The 21,599-nt window shown below is 32.8% G+C and overlaps 3 protein-coding genes across 4 annotated transcripts in view; 2 read left to right on the top strand and 1 right to left on the bottom strand.

The window, feature by feature from the left end:
- The window catches only part of LOC125059516 (probable G-protein coupled receptor 158), a 135,572-nt gene extending 115,077 nt beyond the window's left edge, over positions 1 to 20,495 (top strand). The window contains exons 9-12 of the mRNA XM_047663965.1: positions 2,561 to 2,699; positions 16,159 to 16,264; positions 16,890 to 17,033; positions 19,586 to 20,495. Coding sequence (XP_047519921.1) covers positions 2,561 to 2,699; positions 16,159 to 16,264; positions 16,890 to 17,033; positions 19,586 to 20,176 — 980 coding nt within the window. The 3' untranslated portion in view covers positions 20,177 to 20,495. The remainder of the gene's footprint in view (positions 1 to 2,560; positions 2,700 to 16,158; positions 16,265 to 16,889; positions 17,034 to 19,585) is intronic.
- Positions 6,543 to 8,846, top strand: LOC125059518. The gene is made up of 2 exons (XM_047663969.1): positions 6,543 to 7,027; positions 8,078 to 8,846. The coding sequence occupies exons 1-2, from the start codon at positions 6,853 to 6,855 to the stop codon at positions 8,815 to 8,817; spliced, it is 915 nt and encodes a 304-aa protein (XP_047519925.1). The 5' UTR covers positions 6,543 to 6,852; the 3' UTR covers positions 8,818 to 8,846.
- LOC125059517 (protein ALP1-like) lies at positions 7,029 to 9,437 on the bottom strand. 2 transcript variants are annotated; one of them, XM_047663968.1, is made up of 3 exons: positions 9,028 to 9,437; positions 7,450 to 7,982; positions 7,029 to 7,116 (listed from the first exon to the last, which is right to left on the bottom strand). In XM_047663968.1, exons 1-3 carry the CDS (start codon positions 9,300 to 9,302, stop codon positions 7,076 to 7,078), a joined length of 849 nt encoding a protein of 282 aa, XP_047519924.1. In that variant the 5' UTR covers positions 9,303 to 9,437; the 3' UTR covers positions 7,029 to 7,075. The 2 variants fall into 2 exon arrangements, with proteins under 2 accessions (XP_047519924.1, XP_047519923.1); XM_047663967.1 differs by having other exon boundaries at positions 7,029 to 7,982.
- Positions 20,496 to 21,599: the final 1,104 nt, after the last annotated feature.

Genomic DNA, 21,599 nt, shown 5'->3' on the forward strand with positions numbered 1-21,599 from the left:
AAACTTTCGGATGGCAACACAGAATGTCATTGTATTTCTTAGGTGAGTATGATTTATTGTCTTGATACTTCATGCAATTACTCATTTTTATTTCTATTAAATATGTTTTCCGAATAGTTAACAACTTTGTTTTATTTGATAGAATATTTCGTTTCTTTCGCAGGATTTGATTATTCCGACTAAAGTTGTGTTTTATAATAAATATAGTTTTAGTTTTCCATACAAAACTAGTCATTTTAAGTATCAATAGTAAAATACTATGTAAATACGAATAGTATTTGATTTCATATAAATACAGTTACTATCACTGAAAAAACGAATAAAATAAAATCAAGTATCAAGTAAGTTTAATCCACAAAATATATCAAACTTTTAGGGATACCACACAAACATAATTTGAATTTGCCGCGCTTTTTCGTTATCTTCTTTCATTAGCCAGACTCTAAAGTACAGCAAAAACACAGCATGCATTATAAAAATAAAGTAGGCATAAATATAAAATATGAAAAAGAAATAAAACTATGTTACATTAATAAATATTCAGACGTTAAACGTGCTATTTTAATTTTGTAAGCTAAGAAGACGACAAAACTGCGACATATATAAACAGATAAATACCACAAATGTCGCCGTTGCGTAAATTCTCTCTATCTATACAAAATAAACCCAAAAATTTCCTATCCAAGAATACTTTATAAGAAATAGTTTCTCTCATGAATAAAATATTAAAAATGTATCGTGACAGGCAGATATGTATGTTTACGACATTGAGATAAGAACGTGGCATTACCGCTTGCCAAGTGCGGGTGTATTTTATGAAAATTTCAACGTTGAGTCAATATTATAAAGTTGTAACTGATATTTATTTTTGACGTTCGCTTTATTATGATTTTTTACTTAGACAACATATGGAACATTTTGCTAAAGCGAATCTTCTATTTTCAGGAATATAAACCTAAAACTGCTAAATAAAACAAAACATTTAAATTTGTCTCTCAAAGTTTAGCAACATATTTTGCGATTTAATTTTTATTTCCATATAACAAAAATCAGATGACACTTTAAACGTATAAAAACACTTTAAAAACGTGATTGATTGATTCACTTGTATAACATATATATTTTAATTTTTTTTTTAAATTCTTTTAATTATTACTTGTGTATTAATTTTAAATAGTCTTCGTGTAATCGAAAGACAATTTAAACTATAGTATTTTATGAAATCTTTTTCGACATTATCGTATTGGCATAGTCTGTAAGGATAATGTATGTATTTCTGTAATAAATAAATAAATATTATGCATATATATACTTATATCTGTATACATACTGGTATACAGATATAAGTATATATCGGTAAACCAGTAAACAGTATGTATGTAGGGCAAATATTATATTTACTAACTTACTTTAATAAATTATGTTTTTACGGGGATAACGAACAGGCGACTTAGATTAAGTGCGGTTAACGGTTAGCCCAAGGACACGCCAGGGATTTTGGAAGTGCGTTGCTGACCTTTAAAAACTACTCGTCTTTCAAAATGTTCATACATGCTCTTTTATTATGATGAAAGTTATGTTGACTGTTATACATTCTAACATGCGACCTTATGAAATATACAACATTATGAATAAAACCAACGCGATTTTCCATATGGAAAATTCCCCTCACAAAATTGCAATACTGTTTTTACTACCTCATATCATGCATTTCAGGAGACGAATAAATGGTATACGCATGGAAATGAACAATATTGCGTTGTTATTTGATCATGAGTCATTGGTCCTTGTGTTCTCAAAAATTGTTCCACATTCCTCATAAGTATCTATAAAATCTCTAGGCGTTCTATAGGATCAAATTATACCGACATACGACCTATCCCAACACTGCAATTTTATATCACATGTAAAAGAATGAAGCAGTTTTTACACGCTTTATATTAGCTTCACCTGTATGTTTGTATGTATGTAACCGACTCCTTCGGACTCTATTTTGACCCACTTTAAACGGACAGATTTAATTTAAACTTACACTTATAAAGAATCAGCGACAATATAATAATTTCATAGGTTTATCTCGAAAAAACAATGAATTTTTTTTAAGTCCACAAAGCAATACGATTAAATTGAGACAACACGTATTGCTGCTAGGACTGGAAAATAAATATAGTTTAAAGAAACTATAAAACACGCTTTTAAAGCACATCAAACTAAAAAGTGAAAAATAATTCCTAATTTAGGCTGAAAATGGTAATGAACAAAAAATACTGGTATTATTGTGAAAAAGCGTGGGGCGCTCTGTGCCATATTTTTCGTCTATCGAGCAACCCACGCTTTTTCACAATAAAACCACTATTTTTTGTTCATTACCATTTTCAGCCTTAATTAGGAATTATTTCGTTTTAAAGACCCCATTTATACTCACTATGAAAAACAAGGGCAAGGAGGTCCATTCTTTAGCTATGACAATAGACATCGTAGATGAAGCTGAAACATAAATATTGCGAAACTTTTATAAAAAATATGATATATAGAACATTTTTGTTCTTTATTGTTTCAGTGGAAGTGATTTTCCTGGTATGGGGTATCCGTTTGTGTATAATGGTCCGGAAAGCGCCTTCCGAGTTCAACGAAAGCCGGTTCATCTCTATGGCGATATACAACGAGTTCCTGCTCTCTGTCTTCCTCAATATATCAATGTAAGTGACACGTTGTTAAAAATGTTACTAGTATAACGATTTATATCATTTTTTAGATTTTTCGAAAGTCTGGTGTGAAATTGGTGTCACCAATTGTTTATAGTTCAAAAAGAATTCATTAGTCTATATTATATGTATAATGTTACGTTGTATACATTATATACTACAACCCACAGTGGTTTTCAAATATAACCTGTGAAATAAATACATGAAAAAGAAAATATGAAACTTGATATAAATGCGAATTAATTTGATTATTTGGAGTACTTTTCACTATATTGGCAATTAAATTATAATTAAATTTCCGTTATGATTGCTATAAATATCGTAATTTGTTCTGTTCAAGCAGCTTTAAGTATTTCTTAATCCATTTAGTACGTTTAATACTGTGTAAAAAATATACATAAATATTTATTATCTATTTTCACTTCCTGTTACAAGCATTTGCACACAAGTTAACAATAAACATGTACATGGCATTATATACTAGGCTTAGTGAAATGGGCGGCCCTGTCGCTTTTACAGGCTACCAATTTTTCTTTTTACCTAAAAATTTTACAGAGAAATGCAAAATAATAAAAATGTCCATACAATGTCTTATGCATTAGGGACTTTTTAATGTATTTTTATAAAATTCATCTGAAATTTGTGACCGGTATTGAAATGAATTATCCGAGTAAAGATTCAATTTGCTTCAATGTTATTAAAAGAAAATCGAAGTTAATTGCTTTCATATTGGGAGTTCATAATCTATAAAATGATGATTGAAAATTATGAAAACTGCTTACTCGAAATTAATAATTACGAAAAACATGAATAGAGATTTACGTGAAATTTTCAATTAATACTTGGTAAAACGCTTTTAAATGGAGTCCCAACAGTTTCTATAGTAATTCAAAAACCGAATGTTAATTATTAGTCTTAATAAAACGATTGGTCGCTAAACTAAACAGCTTAAGTTTTCATAGTATGTTAAAAATCTGTCTAATTTGATGTCATAACTCGCGCATAGTTGCCGTATAATGGCTATCCGAATATAGGTAATACTTTAAAACTAAATTTTTACTATAAAAACATGTGTGTGTACTTATGTACACGCGTTAGAAGTTATACTTCATTGGCGTAACAAGATAAAAATGTTTTTAAATATTTTATCTTACGCCTTATTCTACATTTATAGAAAAACGACACTAACAATAGAAAAAAGGTATTTAATACATTGAAAGTTTTATTTATTATCTAGTTAAATACAGTTTATTTAAATAAAACAAAAAATATTTCTAAATAATTAAAGAAATGGACATTTTATTTTAAAATTTTGACTATGCTAACTTTAGGGTGTCGGTTTTTTGTGACGGTGTGCGCGCGCATCGTAATAATTTACTCTCATAATTTTTCCCTAATGCGCCAAAAGAAGTATAACTTAAAAATATAATATTCAATTGACATAATATAATCCCGATGATTTATTACTGTTTACATACTGATAATTACTACTGTTATGTAAACATTAATTAAATATTATATTTAACTCACGATAACAAGACCACTGTTGGTAGACTAATTAATATCTTATATTTGAAGTTGAATTATTATATTCGATTTTAAATTATTTTTGAAAACGCTAAAAAGTTGTAGAGTAGTGAGATTTTTTAAAATAATATAACAGGGTGTAACATCAGCAAGACTTATATATTTTAGTACTTTAAAATCACTTAAGCCTTTTTTGACATATGTAAAAAAACAGTTATTACTTTCGTATCCGTAATAACTAGGAAGCTGGCGAGCACTTAAGTATATAATTTGCTCGTATTTCGTATTGATAGGAATTAAAGTTCGGACCAATACGACAAAATTTTCTTAATGAAAGGTCGTTGCTGCGAGATTTAAGCTACAGGGGTTTAAATCTATAAAAGTCTGAAAATCGATACTAAATCATTTGCTCGTGTCTGCCTCTGGGGTTAATGGTCAATACCATTTAGATAACGAAGAAAATCTATAAGGCAGACTTATTAACACAGGAGTTTGAAGTCCGCGAATGAGTAATTAATGCGATTTATTCGTAGTATGACAATTTTTTTGTTGTTTGAATATTTTATTGACCTGCGAACATAATATGAATTCCGATGCGAAAAATAAAAACATACAAAATTTAAATGGCCTGCTTTCGGAATATCAGTGGCCTGGTTGACTGCCTCATTTATGTTTCTTTTATAAGCAATATAAACGACAGTCAAAAAGGCAGACACGAGCAAAGGATAGAGCAAACATATTTTGTCGACACTTTTAAAGCGCTCGACTCTTAATAGAAAATGCAGCGCTGCGATGGTGACAGAGTATTTTTCTGCGGTCGTTCGCAAGGGTTTTTAACGACCACTTCTGGTCTGCATTTCAAATATAATATTTTTTAATTATAAAATATTACATCCGGTTGTCATACTTCTCGACTCTCAATGTTAGCCTAAGATCACAAGTGTTGCATGACTTTCTCGCATCTAGTATCTCTCACAAACTCATATAAAGTCGCGTATAAAACGTTAGTTCTAGCGTTGTTTCCTTTTTAATACTAAACCCGTTTGCACTGTAAAGTTTTTTAATATTCTTTTATCTTGTGTACAGAGTCTATACAATTGCATCTAAGACAACACGGATTCAAGCTTAACTTTGATATCATTATTTATTTGTTTAGTAAAATTTGTCAGTATGAATTTTACTTAACAAATATGAATATAAAGTATGATAACTTAAGGTAATACGATAATGTCGAAATATTTTTGAAGTTATACTTCTTTAGGCGCGTTATGAAAAATTGATGAAAATGAAATTTTACGATGCGCGCGCACCGTGACACAAAATTAACAGAATGAAGTTGCCCACGGAAGATGCTACGGCATTGGACATAATTTAAAAACAACATTCGAATAATAATAGAATTTATGTTACACTTAATGTAAGAGAATAATAATAAATATTTATTTATGTAATTTTTCAAATGTAAACTGAACTTTATTGACTATAATGACTCCTTTTCCAGTCTTTGATTATTTAATTGTAATTAATTATTTGCATGCAATCAAAAACTATTTTTAATAATGCCAAAGAAGTATAACTTCTTACGCGCGTACATAAGTACACGCACCCTTTTTTATATATATACATAGTTTATTTATTAATTCATTATAACAATCAAATATGCATAATTCACAATTTTCTTAAGCTACATAGCAATAATTTATATAATTATAAATTAATTAAAAGTAAACTAAAACAAATTTAAAAAGTTTGGTCCCTGTGGCAGTGTACCTTTAACGCTGGCAGCATTTCCTCGCTGTATTGCGATACTTAGGCCCTTTCTCCACTGCTCCGGTCCGACGTCGGATACCGGAATGAGTCATTAGAAAAATATCGGAAGGCCGGATTGCGCTTCTCCACTACATCCGATCCGACAATAATCGATACTTGTATATTTATCACGCAACACCTATATAAACGAAAACCCATATACTTTATATTATTAATAAAACGTTCTAAATTCTGAATATTTTATTGCCCTGGCAAGTTTATTACTTTTTTATATTGTCTACCTTAAAATATTATAATCTACTTAATAAATAGTTCACTAATACTATGGTTTAAAAATATAAATAAATAGCAACATAATTTGATTTGGTCCATGTTATCCAGATTCTTTCAAATTAAACAAACTATAAAAATAAACCTGTGAATAATAATTTATAACCTCTTGGATACTTGGATAAACTTGGACCGATAAAACGTCGCGTTCCGATCTAGCAAGTTATCGGATCGTTAAAAACCGGATGCCGGAGTAGTGGAGAAGCACGTAAGGCCGGGTTCCCACTACGCCGGACCGGCAGATCTGCCGCGCCGGTAAATCTGCCGGAAGAGCTAGTGGCTGTACAATTTATATGAAGCTATTCACATTATCCCGGGTCCGGCATTTTTGCCGAGCCCGGCATTTCTACCGAACGTTTTGTCACTACGAATTGCCGGTAGAACGACCGGGCCCGGAGTAATGTGAACGAGTTTGTGCCGGTATCTGTCCCCCGCTCGCCCTGCTCGTGCTCCCCTCGCCCCGCCCGTGTTCCACTCACGTCATTCGGCTCGCATGTTCTGGTAAAAGTAGACGTTTAGCATGGATATTCAAGCAGAAACTTTAATTACGCTTGTCCAAGAGAGACCTGTTCTGTGGGATAAGACCGAAGACGTTTATAAAGACAAAAACTTAAAGTTAGCAGCATGGCGTGAAGTATGTTTAATACTGAAACCAAACTTCGATGAACTGGATGAAAAAGAAAGAAAACAGTACGGTGAGTTTTTAATGTTTTATTGATAAAATGTAAATGCATTGATAAATTTTATTTTATAGCTGCTGCCTGCCACGGAACGGAACCAATATCTGAAACAAAATAATTAGTAAATGATGTCCGTATAGCGTTGGCATTAGGGCCACCTCGACTCGACACATTTCGATTCATGGGTGTAGTTTCTTGTTCTTGTCTATGTTCTATATTTTGGTAACTTTCAAAATTTATACCATCTTTTTCTCTTACAAAATTATGTAAGACTGCACAAGCTTTAATTACTTGAATTGCTGTGTCTACGTTGAGATCTATAGCTCGATGGATTATTCGCCACTTATTTGCCAGAATACCAAAAGCGCACTCAACATACCTTCTTGCTCGACTTAGTCTATAGTTAAAAATCTTTTTATCAGTATTCAAATGTGTACCTCCATATGGACGTAGGAGATTAGGTGTTAAAGCAAAGCCTTCATCGCCAACAAGTATAAACGGTAATTCTTCGTGCAAGTTTTCATGAAGCGGTCTAGGCTTTGGTACATTTAAAGTACCATCATTGATCTTTTGCCAAAATGTACTATCCTTTAATATACTAGAATCGCATTCCTTGCCAAATGAGCCCACACTAATAAAAATAAATCGGTACTCTGAATCGACAACTGCCATTAATACAAAAGAATAATACTCCTTGTAATTAAAGAACATAGAACCACTCTTGGCTGGTTTCAAAATTCTGATATGTTTGCCATCTACTGCTCCAAGACAGTGAGGAAAGTTGGCTTTTCTTTCGAATCCTGAAGCGATGTCCTCCCATTCTCTCTCAGTATCAGGCAGCTTAAGGAAATCTGTCTTTAGGTTTTCCCAAATGACGTGGGTCATTTCTTTTATTAGTTTACTTATTGTCGAAACGCCTACTCTGTATGAGTAATGTATTTCTTTGAATGAACATCCTGAAGCTAAATATCTGAAAAAAAAGTATTTTTTGTTAATACATTATTACTTTATACGTCACCAAGAAACAAATTGTATTGTTTTATGATATTTTTTTATTGATTTCAGGAAAACAGGTTTCAACTAAATGGAATAATATACGAGATTCGTGGCTTAAGACAGTAAAGAAACAAAAAGATGAGTCTAAATCTGGATCTTCGACCAAAAAGACACGAAATTATTTATATCACGAGCAATTAATGTTTTTGAAAAAAGTCTCCGAACCTCGACCACCACATGAGTCAGTTTCAAAAAAAGCAAGAACCGAGACTGAAGTAGGCATGGAATCAGATTTTCGTTCACCTTTAATTAAAGATAAAAAAAAAATTGATAATAAAGAGGTAAATGACAGGATGGTAAAGTTTTTGGACTCCAGAATAAACCCAGAAAAGGAAAACCATCATCTATCTTTCTTCAAAGGCATTATACCAATCTTGAACACTTTAACTATCGAAGAGACTTTAGAATTTCAAGCTAGCGTCATGACAATGTTGCAAAAAATTAAAAGTAGGAATTATGAGAGACCAAATTACGGACATTGGCGTGATTCATATAATCAGATAACCGGACCAGATCAGTATTCTGGATACTACACACATAATAGCGTCAATCAACAGCCAATACCTACGCAAGATCAACACTACCCTGGATACTCTACGCAATATAATAGTAGCAATCAACAGGCAACAACATCTATACCATCAACTTCATCTCAGACATCGAATCCGATTCCAGCTTCGCCATCAGCATCTAGTAATCGTTCCATACATTCCCAAGACTCAGATTACTTAGATTTTGAAGGGATTTAAGTTTGAGTACAAATAAATACTTAAATAATTGTTTGCATTTTTAATTCATAATGATTATCAAATACATACACCCTCCCACACACACACATTATATATATTCACATTCATGAAACAAACATACATAGCAAACATTCATTCATTCATACAGTCTTAAGTAGGTACCTACGTCAAAACTATTATTACGCAATCTAGTGCATAAAATAATCTTACCTTAGACATATGGCTAATCTTTGTTCTGGGCAAATACATTCTCTGAAACTTGTATCTCGTACTCTTATGTCTAGTCGTCCCAGTAAATCGTCAAAAGTGGTTGCTGTCATTCGAAAATAATTGAAGAACTTTGATTCGTCTCTTCTAAGTTCACCCATTAATGTTTCAAATGTTCCAAGTGAAAATCTTTCCCGTAAAATAGGGTGTACCCAATGTTTTCTTTTATTTTGCCTTCTATTAAGATACCACCACAACACAACAATTTCGTCGTCCATTGTGCGCGCAGGTCCAAATTCAACTGAGGACTGTCTGAATTTCTTCCGGGATCCGATGTAATGTGAACACTCTGTCCGGTGTCCGGTTTTCGGCAGATCTGCCGGTCCGGCGTAGTGGGAACCCGGCCTAAGTACTGTTGTGAGTTTCTAAATCGGATCGGTAATTAACGTTTGCCGGACCGGAGCAGTGGAGAAACGGCCTTAGGCCCTTTCTCCACTGCTCCGGTCCGGCGTCGGAAACCGGAATCAGTCATGAGAAAAATATCGAAAGGCCGGATTGTGCTTCTCCACTTTATCCGACAATAATCGATCAGTAAAAATAAGTCGCTCCGTCGCAACGGACGTAACGCAATGCTTTATTAAAATTCCTCGGCTTTACGATTCATAATGAGTACTGCCTTTAATCGCCAACAACTGTAGCTATATTGTTATACGTTTTTTGTTAGGTTTTGTTTTCCATAGGTTTTTTTTAGATAATTTTTTGCCTTTTCGTCATTTTCTTTTCATACATTATTTAGCCATTATTCGTTCGGATTAAATTATTGTTTTAGATATTTAAGCTGTAGCCAGGCTTGGAGTTTATATTTGATTTAGATTGTTGATTGCGTTCGAAGCTTAATATAACTATTTATATTATTATAACTTAATTAACTTAATATAACTATCTATACCATTATAGAATCAAAATCCCCCTAAATAAATGTACCCCCTGAAAAGAAACTTGTGACATCTTGTTTCCCCCTAAATTTGGGGGGAAAATACCCAAGTTGGCATCACTGTCGATAACTTCGGACCGATAAAATACCGCGTTCCGATCTAGCAAATTATCGGATCGTTAAAAACCGGATGCCGGAGTAGTGGAGAAGTACGTAAATACTGTTTTGAGTTTCTAAAACGGATCGGTAATTAACGTTTGCCGGACCGGAGCAGTGGAGAAAGGGCGTTATTCGTTGAGCAAGGAAAGCAATAGCTCCGGGGTTACTTCCGTAATTTTGTGAAATGGTAACAAATACACGGAATTTGTGAAACTGGGCCTGTAGAAACATTTATTCTCAGTAATTCGTTTTATTATTTTAGTTATTTTTTTTTTGTTCGTTTTTCCATCACTGCACCGCACCTATTAAGATTAATGCAGCATGGATATAACAATGTAACTAAAAAGTTTTATATTTATCTATGGTTAATCATACCAGAATGTCCTTTTATTTTCATAAATTATTTTATTTTATTTGGGGAACATAGACTAGTAATTAAATATGAATATTTTTTGTATATTTGCCTCAGTAAGTTAGTTTTATAAGGTTTATATAGCGAAGACATTTACAACAAAGATGCTTTCAATTGTCTAAATGTGTTTTATTATTCGTTGTATCTTGACGCGCAGAACATCAAAGTTCTTAGGATGGATAAAACTAATATTAAACAATAATATATCAAGTGATATGAAAAAACTTCGAAGCCTAAGAAAAGACAGGTGCAGACTGAAAGCCAGCTGTAAGAAATCAATAAGTTTTACAATTAGTGAAAAAAGCCTTAAAATATTGGTATTACAATAATTTAAATTCCTTAAGAAGTTTGCTACACTTCGTTCATCGTTACACTTAATAGGGCCGGCATAATTATTTGCCTGTTTCTTTATTATTGTTTCTTAATTGATCTCGTGGACAAATATTTCGTGGATTTAACGTTTATAATATTTTTCTTGACTATATTTTCCTTCGCCGTATAAGTGTTAATTGCATTCATACAAAGAAAAATTCATGCGCCCATTTTGCCTTTGCATTTTCATAAGCAATGTAAATTGAAAAATGTTTAATCTAGCTTTGCTAAAATTTACAGTCTGTAAATTAAACATATTGAAACTTTTATTTTTACCTGTGTTTTTCAACGAAATGGAGTGTGTATTTTTGTAAAAATATTTTCCGGCATACACAAAGGTTTAGTTTTGTAAAATCGAAGCTATACACTGTGGAGACTTAGTTTTTAATTAAAAACAAATATTTATTGAAAATAAAATTGTTAGCAAAATTTAACTGGACATTTTTTTGGAATAGGTATACGCGCTTTAAAGTTCCAGTTTTGAAGCAAAAATCCGCAAATGTTAAAGGATTATCAGGCCCTCATTTGCTGATTAATGTAAATATTCAGCTTTGGTCCATGACCCCTTTTTTACACCGTATAATTCTTAAGTAAGGACAGCTTCGTTGCTCCCTCAGCGCATGTGTCGATCCATACGCACCTGAGCGGATCACACACTCAATATATTATGAGCAATTTTGTAAAGTGAATGAAAAAAAATGCACAAATACAGCATTAAATATTGGACCAGAACTTGACTTATCTTCTAAAATACTTTTCTCTTAAACTTCTACAGCGTACACCGTATATCAATCAGCTAAGGCGCCATACGTGCCAAAACTACTATCGTGAGTAGTTCAATTGCGTTCACCTTCATTGTTATTTGAAATTCTGGTATTTTTCCTATGAAACCTTACATTAAAAGCTTCTGATGGTTCTGGCGTAAACTTTAATTCCAAAGTTCAAAATTTATCCATTAAAAAATTGGCGCTACCTTTTTGATGGGGTCCTTAGATTTATGTGTCTGTTTCAGGATAATTTCCTTTTTCTTATAGAAAAGTATGATCTGAGATGAGATGATCAGCCGCTGTCGACTTTTTAGGTCTTTAACATGCCGGCTTCCTCACGATGCTCTCCTTCACCGTACGGACTAGATTTAGTGGCGGGGATCGAAGAACGACCTCGTGAGATGAGAGTCGCACGCTAAAGCCACTAGGCCGACACTTCTCAATATGCTATACGAGTATATATATATAATTTATTTAAACTTGTCAGTTTTATTTAGTTACCCAATTTACCGAAGGATATTTTATGTCATAAAAGCTTTTATTTTACTAACTACTGTATGACTCTTACGGTTGTAGCGCAAGCCTCAATGCACAACTGAGTATGGCAGTTAGGGCTGCCACTACAATAATCATAATATAATACCAAATATAAATATAATGTGTTCTTTTATTTTTATTATTTATTTATATTATTCCCGAAGGGATAGGCAAAGGATATATACTTGCAGTCCTGACATACCTCTCGCTTCATCTATTTTCATGACATTCACCATGCAAGCTGGTCGGTTATGGATACTTTGAACTTCCCCTCTCTAGTACCTCCTGGATTTGGTTTAAGTGTGTAGGACAAGGCCTACCCAACCCGATTTTTCCACCCACGGTTGCCTTGTATATACTATTTGTCAATCACTTCTCATGCATCCGCTATTCTACACGGCCAAACCATCCAAGCATTCTCTTTCTTAGAGGACGGGAGGGGATATTGCAAACTGAGCAACAATTGAGGTCAATTGTTTCCCTTTTGCGCTCTGGTGCTTGAACGCAACAGATGTGTGATATTTGTTTTTTATATTAACCCTTGTAATCGTCAAGAATATATTCAATTAGTATCTTCTTTGTGATGAAACAATTTGATAATTGTCATTGGTTTATTTTAAAATTTATTTCAACACACTTGATAATCTTTTGTTTCAGTCAAATAAGCAATCAGCAATCACGGAACAGTTTTTTTTTTCTTGTTGGTTTGTACAAAAAAATCACCAGTGAAATGGATGGCTTAAAGTACTTGATAGATTTTATATATCATCCTAAAATCCTTTGAAGTTATTAAAAAATATATTTAAAAATATATAGGTATTTTTTAATAACTTCAAAGTAAAATAAAAATGACAACCCTAGAATTTCAAGTATCTATAAGCACTGGTGCGTGCGCGAGGGTTTGACAAAGTTATACATGTCAAGTATGTATGAGTGCTGCTCTTGGTAGCAATTATGATGTATAACGATAAAAGCATAGTAACTATTGCCTTCTTTTTTATTATATACGCAAAATTCTACAATATGTTACTAAGCTAACATTTACGGCAGAATAAACGCGATGAAACGGAAAGTGTTTCTTTAAAGTGTTCGCGTATGACACTCGGTATGTCTTTGATTTTAGAACTATTAAAAACAATATTAAATCAAGTTATATAAAATATGAAAGTCAATAAGTTTTATAAGTTGGCGTGTTAAAAGCCTCAAAGTACTGGTAAATTTATATTATTTTCATTTAAATTATTTTAGAAGTTTGCTACACTTCGTTTATCGTTACACTTAATACTTTTAGAGCCGGCATAATTCTATGTCGGTTTTGTTCATATTTTATCTTGATATCGCTTATATTTTCTGGAGTTTTTGTTTGTTTGAATAGATGTTATTTTTTTCTTGTCTCTACAAAACTAATAACCATTCACATTTCTGTTTTGCTCATTTTAATTAATTAACGATAGAAATATAGATAGATTATTAATATATATGGTAGGTCTCGCATTGTCGTATTGTTAACAGTTATTAATATAACTCTAATGTTAAAGGTATATATATTAAATTTAGAATCTAAACTCCATTTTTTACAATTGGATTATAGTTTAAAAAGCTCTACATATTGACTAAGTAATGAAAAGGAAAATCGAAGAGCAAATTCCATATATTTTTTTTTATTATAAAGTTGTTTTACCAATTAAACAATAAATATTTGTTTAACATTTCCGAAACCCGTTAAACATTTATAGCCGAGCTGCCCTGCGATTCTGTAACTCACTTCACGAACTCACACAGCGGTTTTCGCATCGGCGGTCGCTCTCAAATCAGTCGTGAAGCAGTCATTTTATGATTTGGCATTCTGATAAACAATAAACTACAAGCTCCCACCTTTTCATTATATTAATTGTTTTGAGAACCATTCGTGAAAATTATGTTCTCTGCAATGACAAAAACAGTATTGATAAGCACGAAACTCAGCTTTTAAGGTAACATTTCTTACAAAATGTCAGAAACAAATGCTACAATAATACGATTACACTCTATACCTAATGGTGAGGGCTTTGTTATCAAAGGATCTTTAATACAAAAGGTAATTTGTACTCAAACGAATTCTTACAAAAGTTGATATATTCAATTCTTCATGGGTCTAATGATTAGCTCTCGATCATGATTTTTTTCAAAACATTTATTAATGCACACTGCTACAATATCTACCACCAACGGTTTTTTTTTTTTTAAGACATTTCACACCAATTGACCTAGTCCCATGCTAAGCTGGTGAAGCTTGTGTTATGGGTACTAGGCAACGGATATACATACATATTATAGATAGATATACATATATATACATATTTAAACACCCAAGACCTAAGAACAACACCAAATGCTCATCACATCGATGATCGCCTCAGCCGAGGATCGAACCCGGGACCCATGGATTCGCAGTCGGGGGTACTAACCACTAGACCAATGAGTCGTCAACCCCGTTTTAAAAATATAATAAGCTTAATAAATCACTGATTAGGTTAAAACATATTTTGCCATAAAAATAGCTTAATTTCGCTGAAAATATACACATATACACCAGAATTCTTTGGGTGAATAATCTATGCAAACTTCTCCTCATTAAATTCAACCCTTTGAAGTTCTTAATCGTCGATGAATAACAAAAGTAAAGTCAAAATTACCAAAAATTTCTCAAGAGATCAACCGTCAGCCCACTTGCTGGTTAATTGTTTTATGCCGAAACTCTTCTTGGCAATTAAAATAATTGAATTATCTTAACCTAACTACCGTAACAAAGTGATTCTTTGTATTATAATTCTCATTATTGCACTGTAATATATTGTAGAGCAGTGTTGGCCTAGTAGTTTCAAGTTCGTAACTAACTTTAAAAGGCCGGAAACGTACTCGCGAGTCCTCTCTCATTAAGTGTCCATGGGTATCACTGAACATCAGATAAGCCTCCTGCCCATTACCCCCAGTTTTATAAAAAAATGTGCGTGTAAATACTATTTTTATGATTTCTATATATCGAAATGCGTTCTAATTCATTACACAGTTTTAGTAAGCTACCGACACCCATCAATCAATATTTCGATGATTTATTTCGTAACAACCAATATTTGGCCGACGAAATATTTTCAAAGAGAAACAGGAAGATTAATTATTTTTATATCGTCAATATGAGAAGCTGTCTAGAGATAAACACACGTTAAGAGGCAATCCATCATAGGACCAATATGATATTATGATATACTGTAATTTGATTATCTATTAATGTAGTTACGTATATTTTGATTGAGTAGTTATCTACATGTATATATCGTTTTATAAGTTAAAAGTATTGTTAAACTATGCGTCCGTAACTTTTAAATATTAATAACTAGCTGCCCTCGCGAACTTCGTTTCACTTTAATATGATTGTTTTACTTAGCCCACCTTTTTAGTAGATTTATGCCAAGAAATGGAAGATTTCTACGCTATAGAACTGTTCGCTTTTTCAATAAAACTACTAAAAAATACAATTTTCTTTCTCCATAAAAACCTCGGATAGAGTAAAAATAAAAAAATACTCGAATTGGTCCAGCCGTCTTCGAGTTTTGCGCTTAGCCATATTTTGAAATGAATTTTTATTTATATACATACAGATTATCTATTTTTTAAATGACAAATATTTACTGCGCATTCGTGACCAAGCCCCATCAGAAGCATACGCATTACGCAGACGTTCGTTTCGAATAGAAATACTTGACAAAACTATCGAACTTAAAGATAACCTCTAGATTAAGCCAAGATAAAGTTTGCTTAGTCACTGTATTTGTCTGTTGAATACATATTATAAAGACACACTCATAGTAGCTGTTTCTTGCGTCAATTTAAAACATGCATATATATACGCGCGTGATTCTTTACCGTTATTATATATACAAAAGCTTTATAACATTACTATATATTGTTCACAGGCTGTTCCTTCAATCTCCCGCTAACCCTGATTTGCTGTACATAATTTTCTTCTGCCACACCCAACTGACTGTCACCTTGCTCCTGTGTTTCATATTCGGTAGTAAGGTATGTGTACGTCTTATTTATCTTTGTATCTTAAAGTAATCCCACCTGGACACCTCTGCAAGTTCCAATTGCGATACAGATCCCAATAATGAGTTTTTGTTCCGCGCGATTCTAATCAGCGCTACGGATGTTGAGAGAACTACTTGGAACTTGCAGACAAAGTCACTATTGGAAGTTACGGAGTACCGGCGCTTACCTCAGAGTACACAGCGCTCTAGCGAAGATTCAATGGCTTGTGTGTGAACTAATTATCATATATGTCAGTTTGAGAACTCTCGGCTCAATTAAACTTGTCTCTCAATCTTGAGTTGTTCTTTATATTCAAGTTAAATACAGATTTATATAGGTTTTCACAATTTCATATACTCATCAAATGTAAAAGTCGTTTTATAGTTTTCATAACATTTGTCTGTGTTTGAGTATTAGTGTCTATAGTTAATTTAATAATCGTTTGTAAAAATCACACAATAATCAATAAATCATTTTTTAATTAAATTTATTTCAGTATAATTATTATATTTTATCTATATCAAAAAAATATAATATAAAATAAAATAACTTATTATCAAAGGTTAATTCTCATTTCATGGAAAAACTTAAAGTCATAATAACATGTTATATTCAGGCTTACATGGTCTTCAAAGGGCATGGTAAAGATGAGAGAGAGAAAACGGGAAAGTTTAGATCTAAGCCCGCCGAGTCAACATATACTATGACGACTAACAGGAGTACTCGTTTCTGTGATAATATGACTGAAAAAGAATTAGAGGTAAGTATTTTTCTTATTTAGCTATATCTGTTACAGTTAATCCTCAGTTTTGACTTCTAGTCAAAGCCCAAACAAATGAAGATTTGCGGCCTCTGACTAAAGTGTTTTCGTCTAACCTAGGAGAACGTAATTTGGTCAGGCAAACGTCGAAACTCAATGACATCCGGGTTTGACCAGTCTAACTTTAATTAAGTATTGGAAGGTTTTAGTTGATTAGATTTGGTGTAACAAAACGATTTTTATATTTATTGTTTCGTTGCCATATATATGTTAACGTAAAATTGTAAACACCATTAGATTGTAATCTATCTCGCGAGATTATAAACTGTCGAAAGATTGTGAACCTCAGCGTACTGCTTACAATTTAACGTATTATTATTCGGTAGATTTTACTACACTAACTTAGTTATCATTCAAACTTCTTTGGTCAATTACAGATTAATTTTACTTCCCAACAATTTCATATAACTACCGAATAATAATACGTTAATTTGTAAGCAGTTCGTTGAGCTTCACAATCTTTCGACAGTTTACAATCTCGCGAGATAGATTACAATCTAACGGTTTTTACAATTTTACGGTGACATATATAAGAGTAATACATTAAAACTCTTTTGCATAATTTTGAACGGCATTTTTTGTTGCAATGATATTTTTATAAGGCCTCAAAATTTAGATTTTTTTTCACTTAGAATCACATCACAACTACAGTCGACGTTTGACCTAGTCTTATCAATCACTTCCAAGATCGACTAGGCGTTGCTCGAACAGATTATTTTACTTTCAAAGCTTAAAGGAAAATATAATTTAGTCAAACGCCGAAATTGTAATTTATTTCGGTGTTTGAGACTGCATACCCATCTTTGACTATGAATGATTCGATTCTCATTAATGCCAAAATGACTGGACTAATTTTTACTGATTCCTTAGTCTATGCAGACGTTCGGCACGGTATGTAAAGAAAAATAAAATGTGATAAGCAAAGCTTTGTCATTACTAGCTTAAGGCACATATTTTAAAGAAGTATTAAAAATTGTTACTGTTGGTAGGGGAGCCCAAGAGGGGATTTCGGGATTTACTAAAGCGCGGCAGATTAATATATAGGGGGATACCTTGTACCCGGTTAAGTACCTCCACAAAACATGAGGCCCATATATAAGGCCGCCCGCGAAGGAGACAGGATCAGATTAGTAAAAAAAATTGACCATCAGAAATTCCCGAGCGCGTCATATTAAGGTAGGGTGAGTTAATTACATCCTAAAAAGTGTATATTCCACTAATCTGACAATTTGAGAGTGACGTAAAAAAAGGGGAGGGCAACAAAGTTGTAAAAAAAAAACGTCATCTCGACATTCTCGAGCGTAGCTAATTTTTTTTTTATTTTGAAGGAAATAATTCAAGAATAATGAAAAATATATAATCTGACGATTTCCGCAAGCCGAATTAACAAAACTTCGTCGATAAAGTTAAATGCGTGCAGCTGCGTGATGCCTACATTTCCTTAAACCGATCGGAATCTACTAAACGGCGTTCTAAATATTTCCCTCATAATTACATTTCCTGTGAATTTGAACCGATTCGGACCGATAGATTTTGAGAAATTTTGAAAAATCTTTAAAAAAATAAGAAATATTTTTTTTTAAAGTGGTTTCTTTATCGATCAACTTCAAAAACTAATCCGCCTTTGAGCTTGCAAAACCACGTCGATCGCCACCAAGCTGGTCAAAAGCGGTTGATTCGTTCGAGAGATATCGTGAACGAAAGAAACCCGAAAAAGTGATTTTTCGGGATTACTCCGAAATTTGTGGTTCGATCAATTAAAATTGCAAAATTACTTATGAGGGTAATAAAACTGCGTCGAATGCCGCCAACCGCGTGAAAATTGCTTGATCCATTAAAAAGTTATTGCGGTTTGAAAATTCCAAAAATAGTGTTCTATGAAACTTCTATCAGACTATCGAGCTGGGAGAGCTTATGAGACAGTACGTTTAGAACATGAAGATGAACCACATATATCTTAATCTGACGCGCTTGAGTATTTCAAAATTGCGATATTTTTTTGCAAATTATGAAAATGGCCGTGGGTTTGCGTCCCATCGAAATCGTCAGATTAGTGAATGAGAGCTTTTTTTTTGGTGCACTTAACACTCCCTTAGAAAATCTGACGCGCTCGATAATTTTTTTTTTTTTTTCATTTTCAACCCTTAAATACAACCACCCGCATCATGCAAACGATCAGATTAACATACGTACATTATTAAAAATACGTAGGGCATTGATGCTATCAATATCTGACGCGCTCGAGGATGTCCATGCAACAGTTTTCTTTTACATATTTAACAATCTATAGCCGCTTCCCCCACCGATGAAAAGGTATATATCATTTAACATTTTTTTCTTCTTATCATCTAAGCTTTGCATCCCAATAGGTCTCTAAGACGCTCGAGTAAATCCCCATTTAGCATCGTGGGCTCCCCTACCATGTAGTTTATAAAAAAAAAGAATTCAAAATTAGAAGCTAATAACATATTGCATTTTCATCCGTTTTATAGGAGGAGTTCCAGAAGATATGCAAACAGCTAGAGAAACTTAGAGAACGCTGCATACCAGTCAATACGATTCCCAGAAAAATAACAGCAATGCTTGATGCTGCTGCCGTACACGAACGTAAACCTGGCGCGTCAGACTCCGCACCTCTTAAACTTAACACAGTCTTCAGCGCAGTCGCAGACAAACTCATGTGTACCGTGACCCCAGCCGAAGAATCCACCAGCAGTGGTAGAGACATGACATTCGACGCCCCTCCTTCCTATAAACAAAAATTCACACCAACAAAGAGCACAGATAATAGCAACGCAGAGCAAAGTCAAACGGATGTGACCACAGATTCTCCAAAACGTAAAGCAGATGACGAAAAAGACGGTGTGTTCAAAATTTCAGGTGAAGCGAACTGTAGTGATATAAGACCACCAGAAGTTAGTAGGAACGGTTATAAAAGTGACAAATGTGAGAAAAGTGATAAAAGTGTAGTGAAACTGAGCTCTGGGCCTGAAGTTAAAGTGAGATCGGGTCACGCGAGGACTCATGCGATTGTTATTAATCTAGACGATAAGAGCAGGTTTACAGAAGAAGTAACTGTTTAAGGCAAAATCGAAATATTGTCTATTTACCAAAATGAGTATTTGATGTGTGTATGTATGAGTTGTATAAAGTCTGCGTATATTTGCTGAGAAATCATGAATTGTGTTTTGTGTATAAACACACTAAAGTGTTCGTAATAAATAAATAGACACAGGTAGCGTTTAATACTTTGTCAAACGCATGTTAGAGGTATTAGGAATAAGGACGGTAATTGTTTAATTTAAGTTAAACGATCATATTTGAACAGTAGGGCGTTCACGTTCATTAACAGCGCAGATGTAACGAAAAAAAAAACATTCTCTTAAAATTCTAAATACATTTCGTCTTGCTTAATCAGTTACTACAACCTTTGTGTCATTAAGTGAATTGCTCTAGGGAATTATATATAATTTAAGTTTACAAAGCGAACTATTTTCACATTCTTAAAGGTGTTAAAATCGAACACTACGGTTTTCGCAATACGTTTGTCTCTTTTAAAAGAATCTTTATTATAACTATGTATACAGTTTAGTCGAAAATACCAAAATATAGTTTTTTTATTTACATTTATTTTAACTAGAATTATACCAGTTTTCTTATTTATATTTCTAGTATGTATTATGCTAGTCTAAACTGTGATTTTAAACGTATAGTTTACATAAATGTAAATAGTTATAGCGCTCTATGCATATCAAATTTAACATTCCGTTGAATATAATTATCATGTAAATAATCTGGGAGTGTTTATAATTATAATACGTTGTTATATATTATTAAATTAATACGACTTGTAAATACTTCGAGCTGACTTTTTGAACTAATTGAATTATAAATTGGTACAATCACCAACGTAAAATGTCGGAATGAAAATTAATAATAGGAAATAATATAAGGCTTTCAAAAGTTGTTATTATAATTGAATTAAAACTATTGGATACAAAATTATCCTAAAGAAATATCCATATAATAAAATAGAATTACTTCTTTATGCTTACATGTTGAAAATAATCTTTTGAGTCACAAGAAAGTTCGTCTCAGCAGAATTTAAAATTTAATGTCTCTAGTCCACTCCGCCTGGTATTTAGCAAATCAGCACCGTTATAAGTGCCACTTAGTTTGTTCATCTCTCACATTTTCTTAAGTGATATTTTCCGTGGAATTCACTTGGGGAAATCAAATATTTATCAAAGGTATACGTTTAATTTCTGTCTTATTCAAATAGGCTGGGTAAATACTTTTTAATATTCAAAATAAGAATGTGTGCTACATAGCAAATGGAAAAAAAAATTCATAATCGTATAACCTTTTCAGATTGTCTCGATTTCTTTTCTGGTTGAATTTGATAATTAAAAATCGAACGTCGACCAATTAGTTCGTTACAATCGCGCCAAATTCATGTTTCGAATTCAGCATTTTGCATTTACAAAATATGTGAAACAGAGAAAA

This window comes from Pieris napi, chromosome 20 (assembly GCF_905475465.1).
Source record: "Pieris napi chromosome 20, ilPieNapi1.2, whole genome shotgun sequence".
NCBI classification, from domain to species: Eukaryota; Metazoa; Arthropoda; class Insecta; order Lepidoptera; family Pieridae; genus Pieris; species Pieris napi.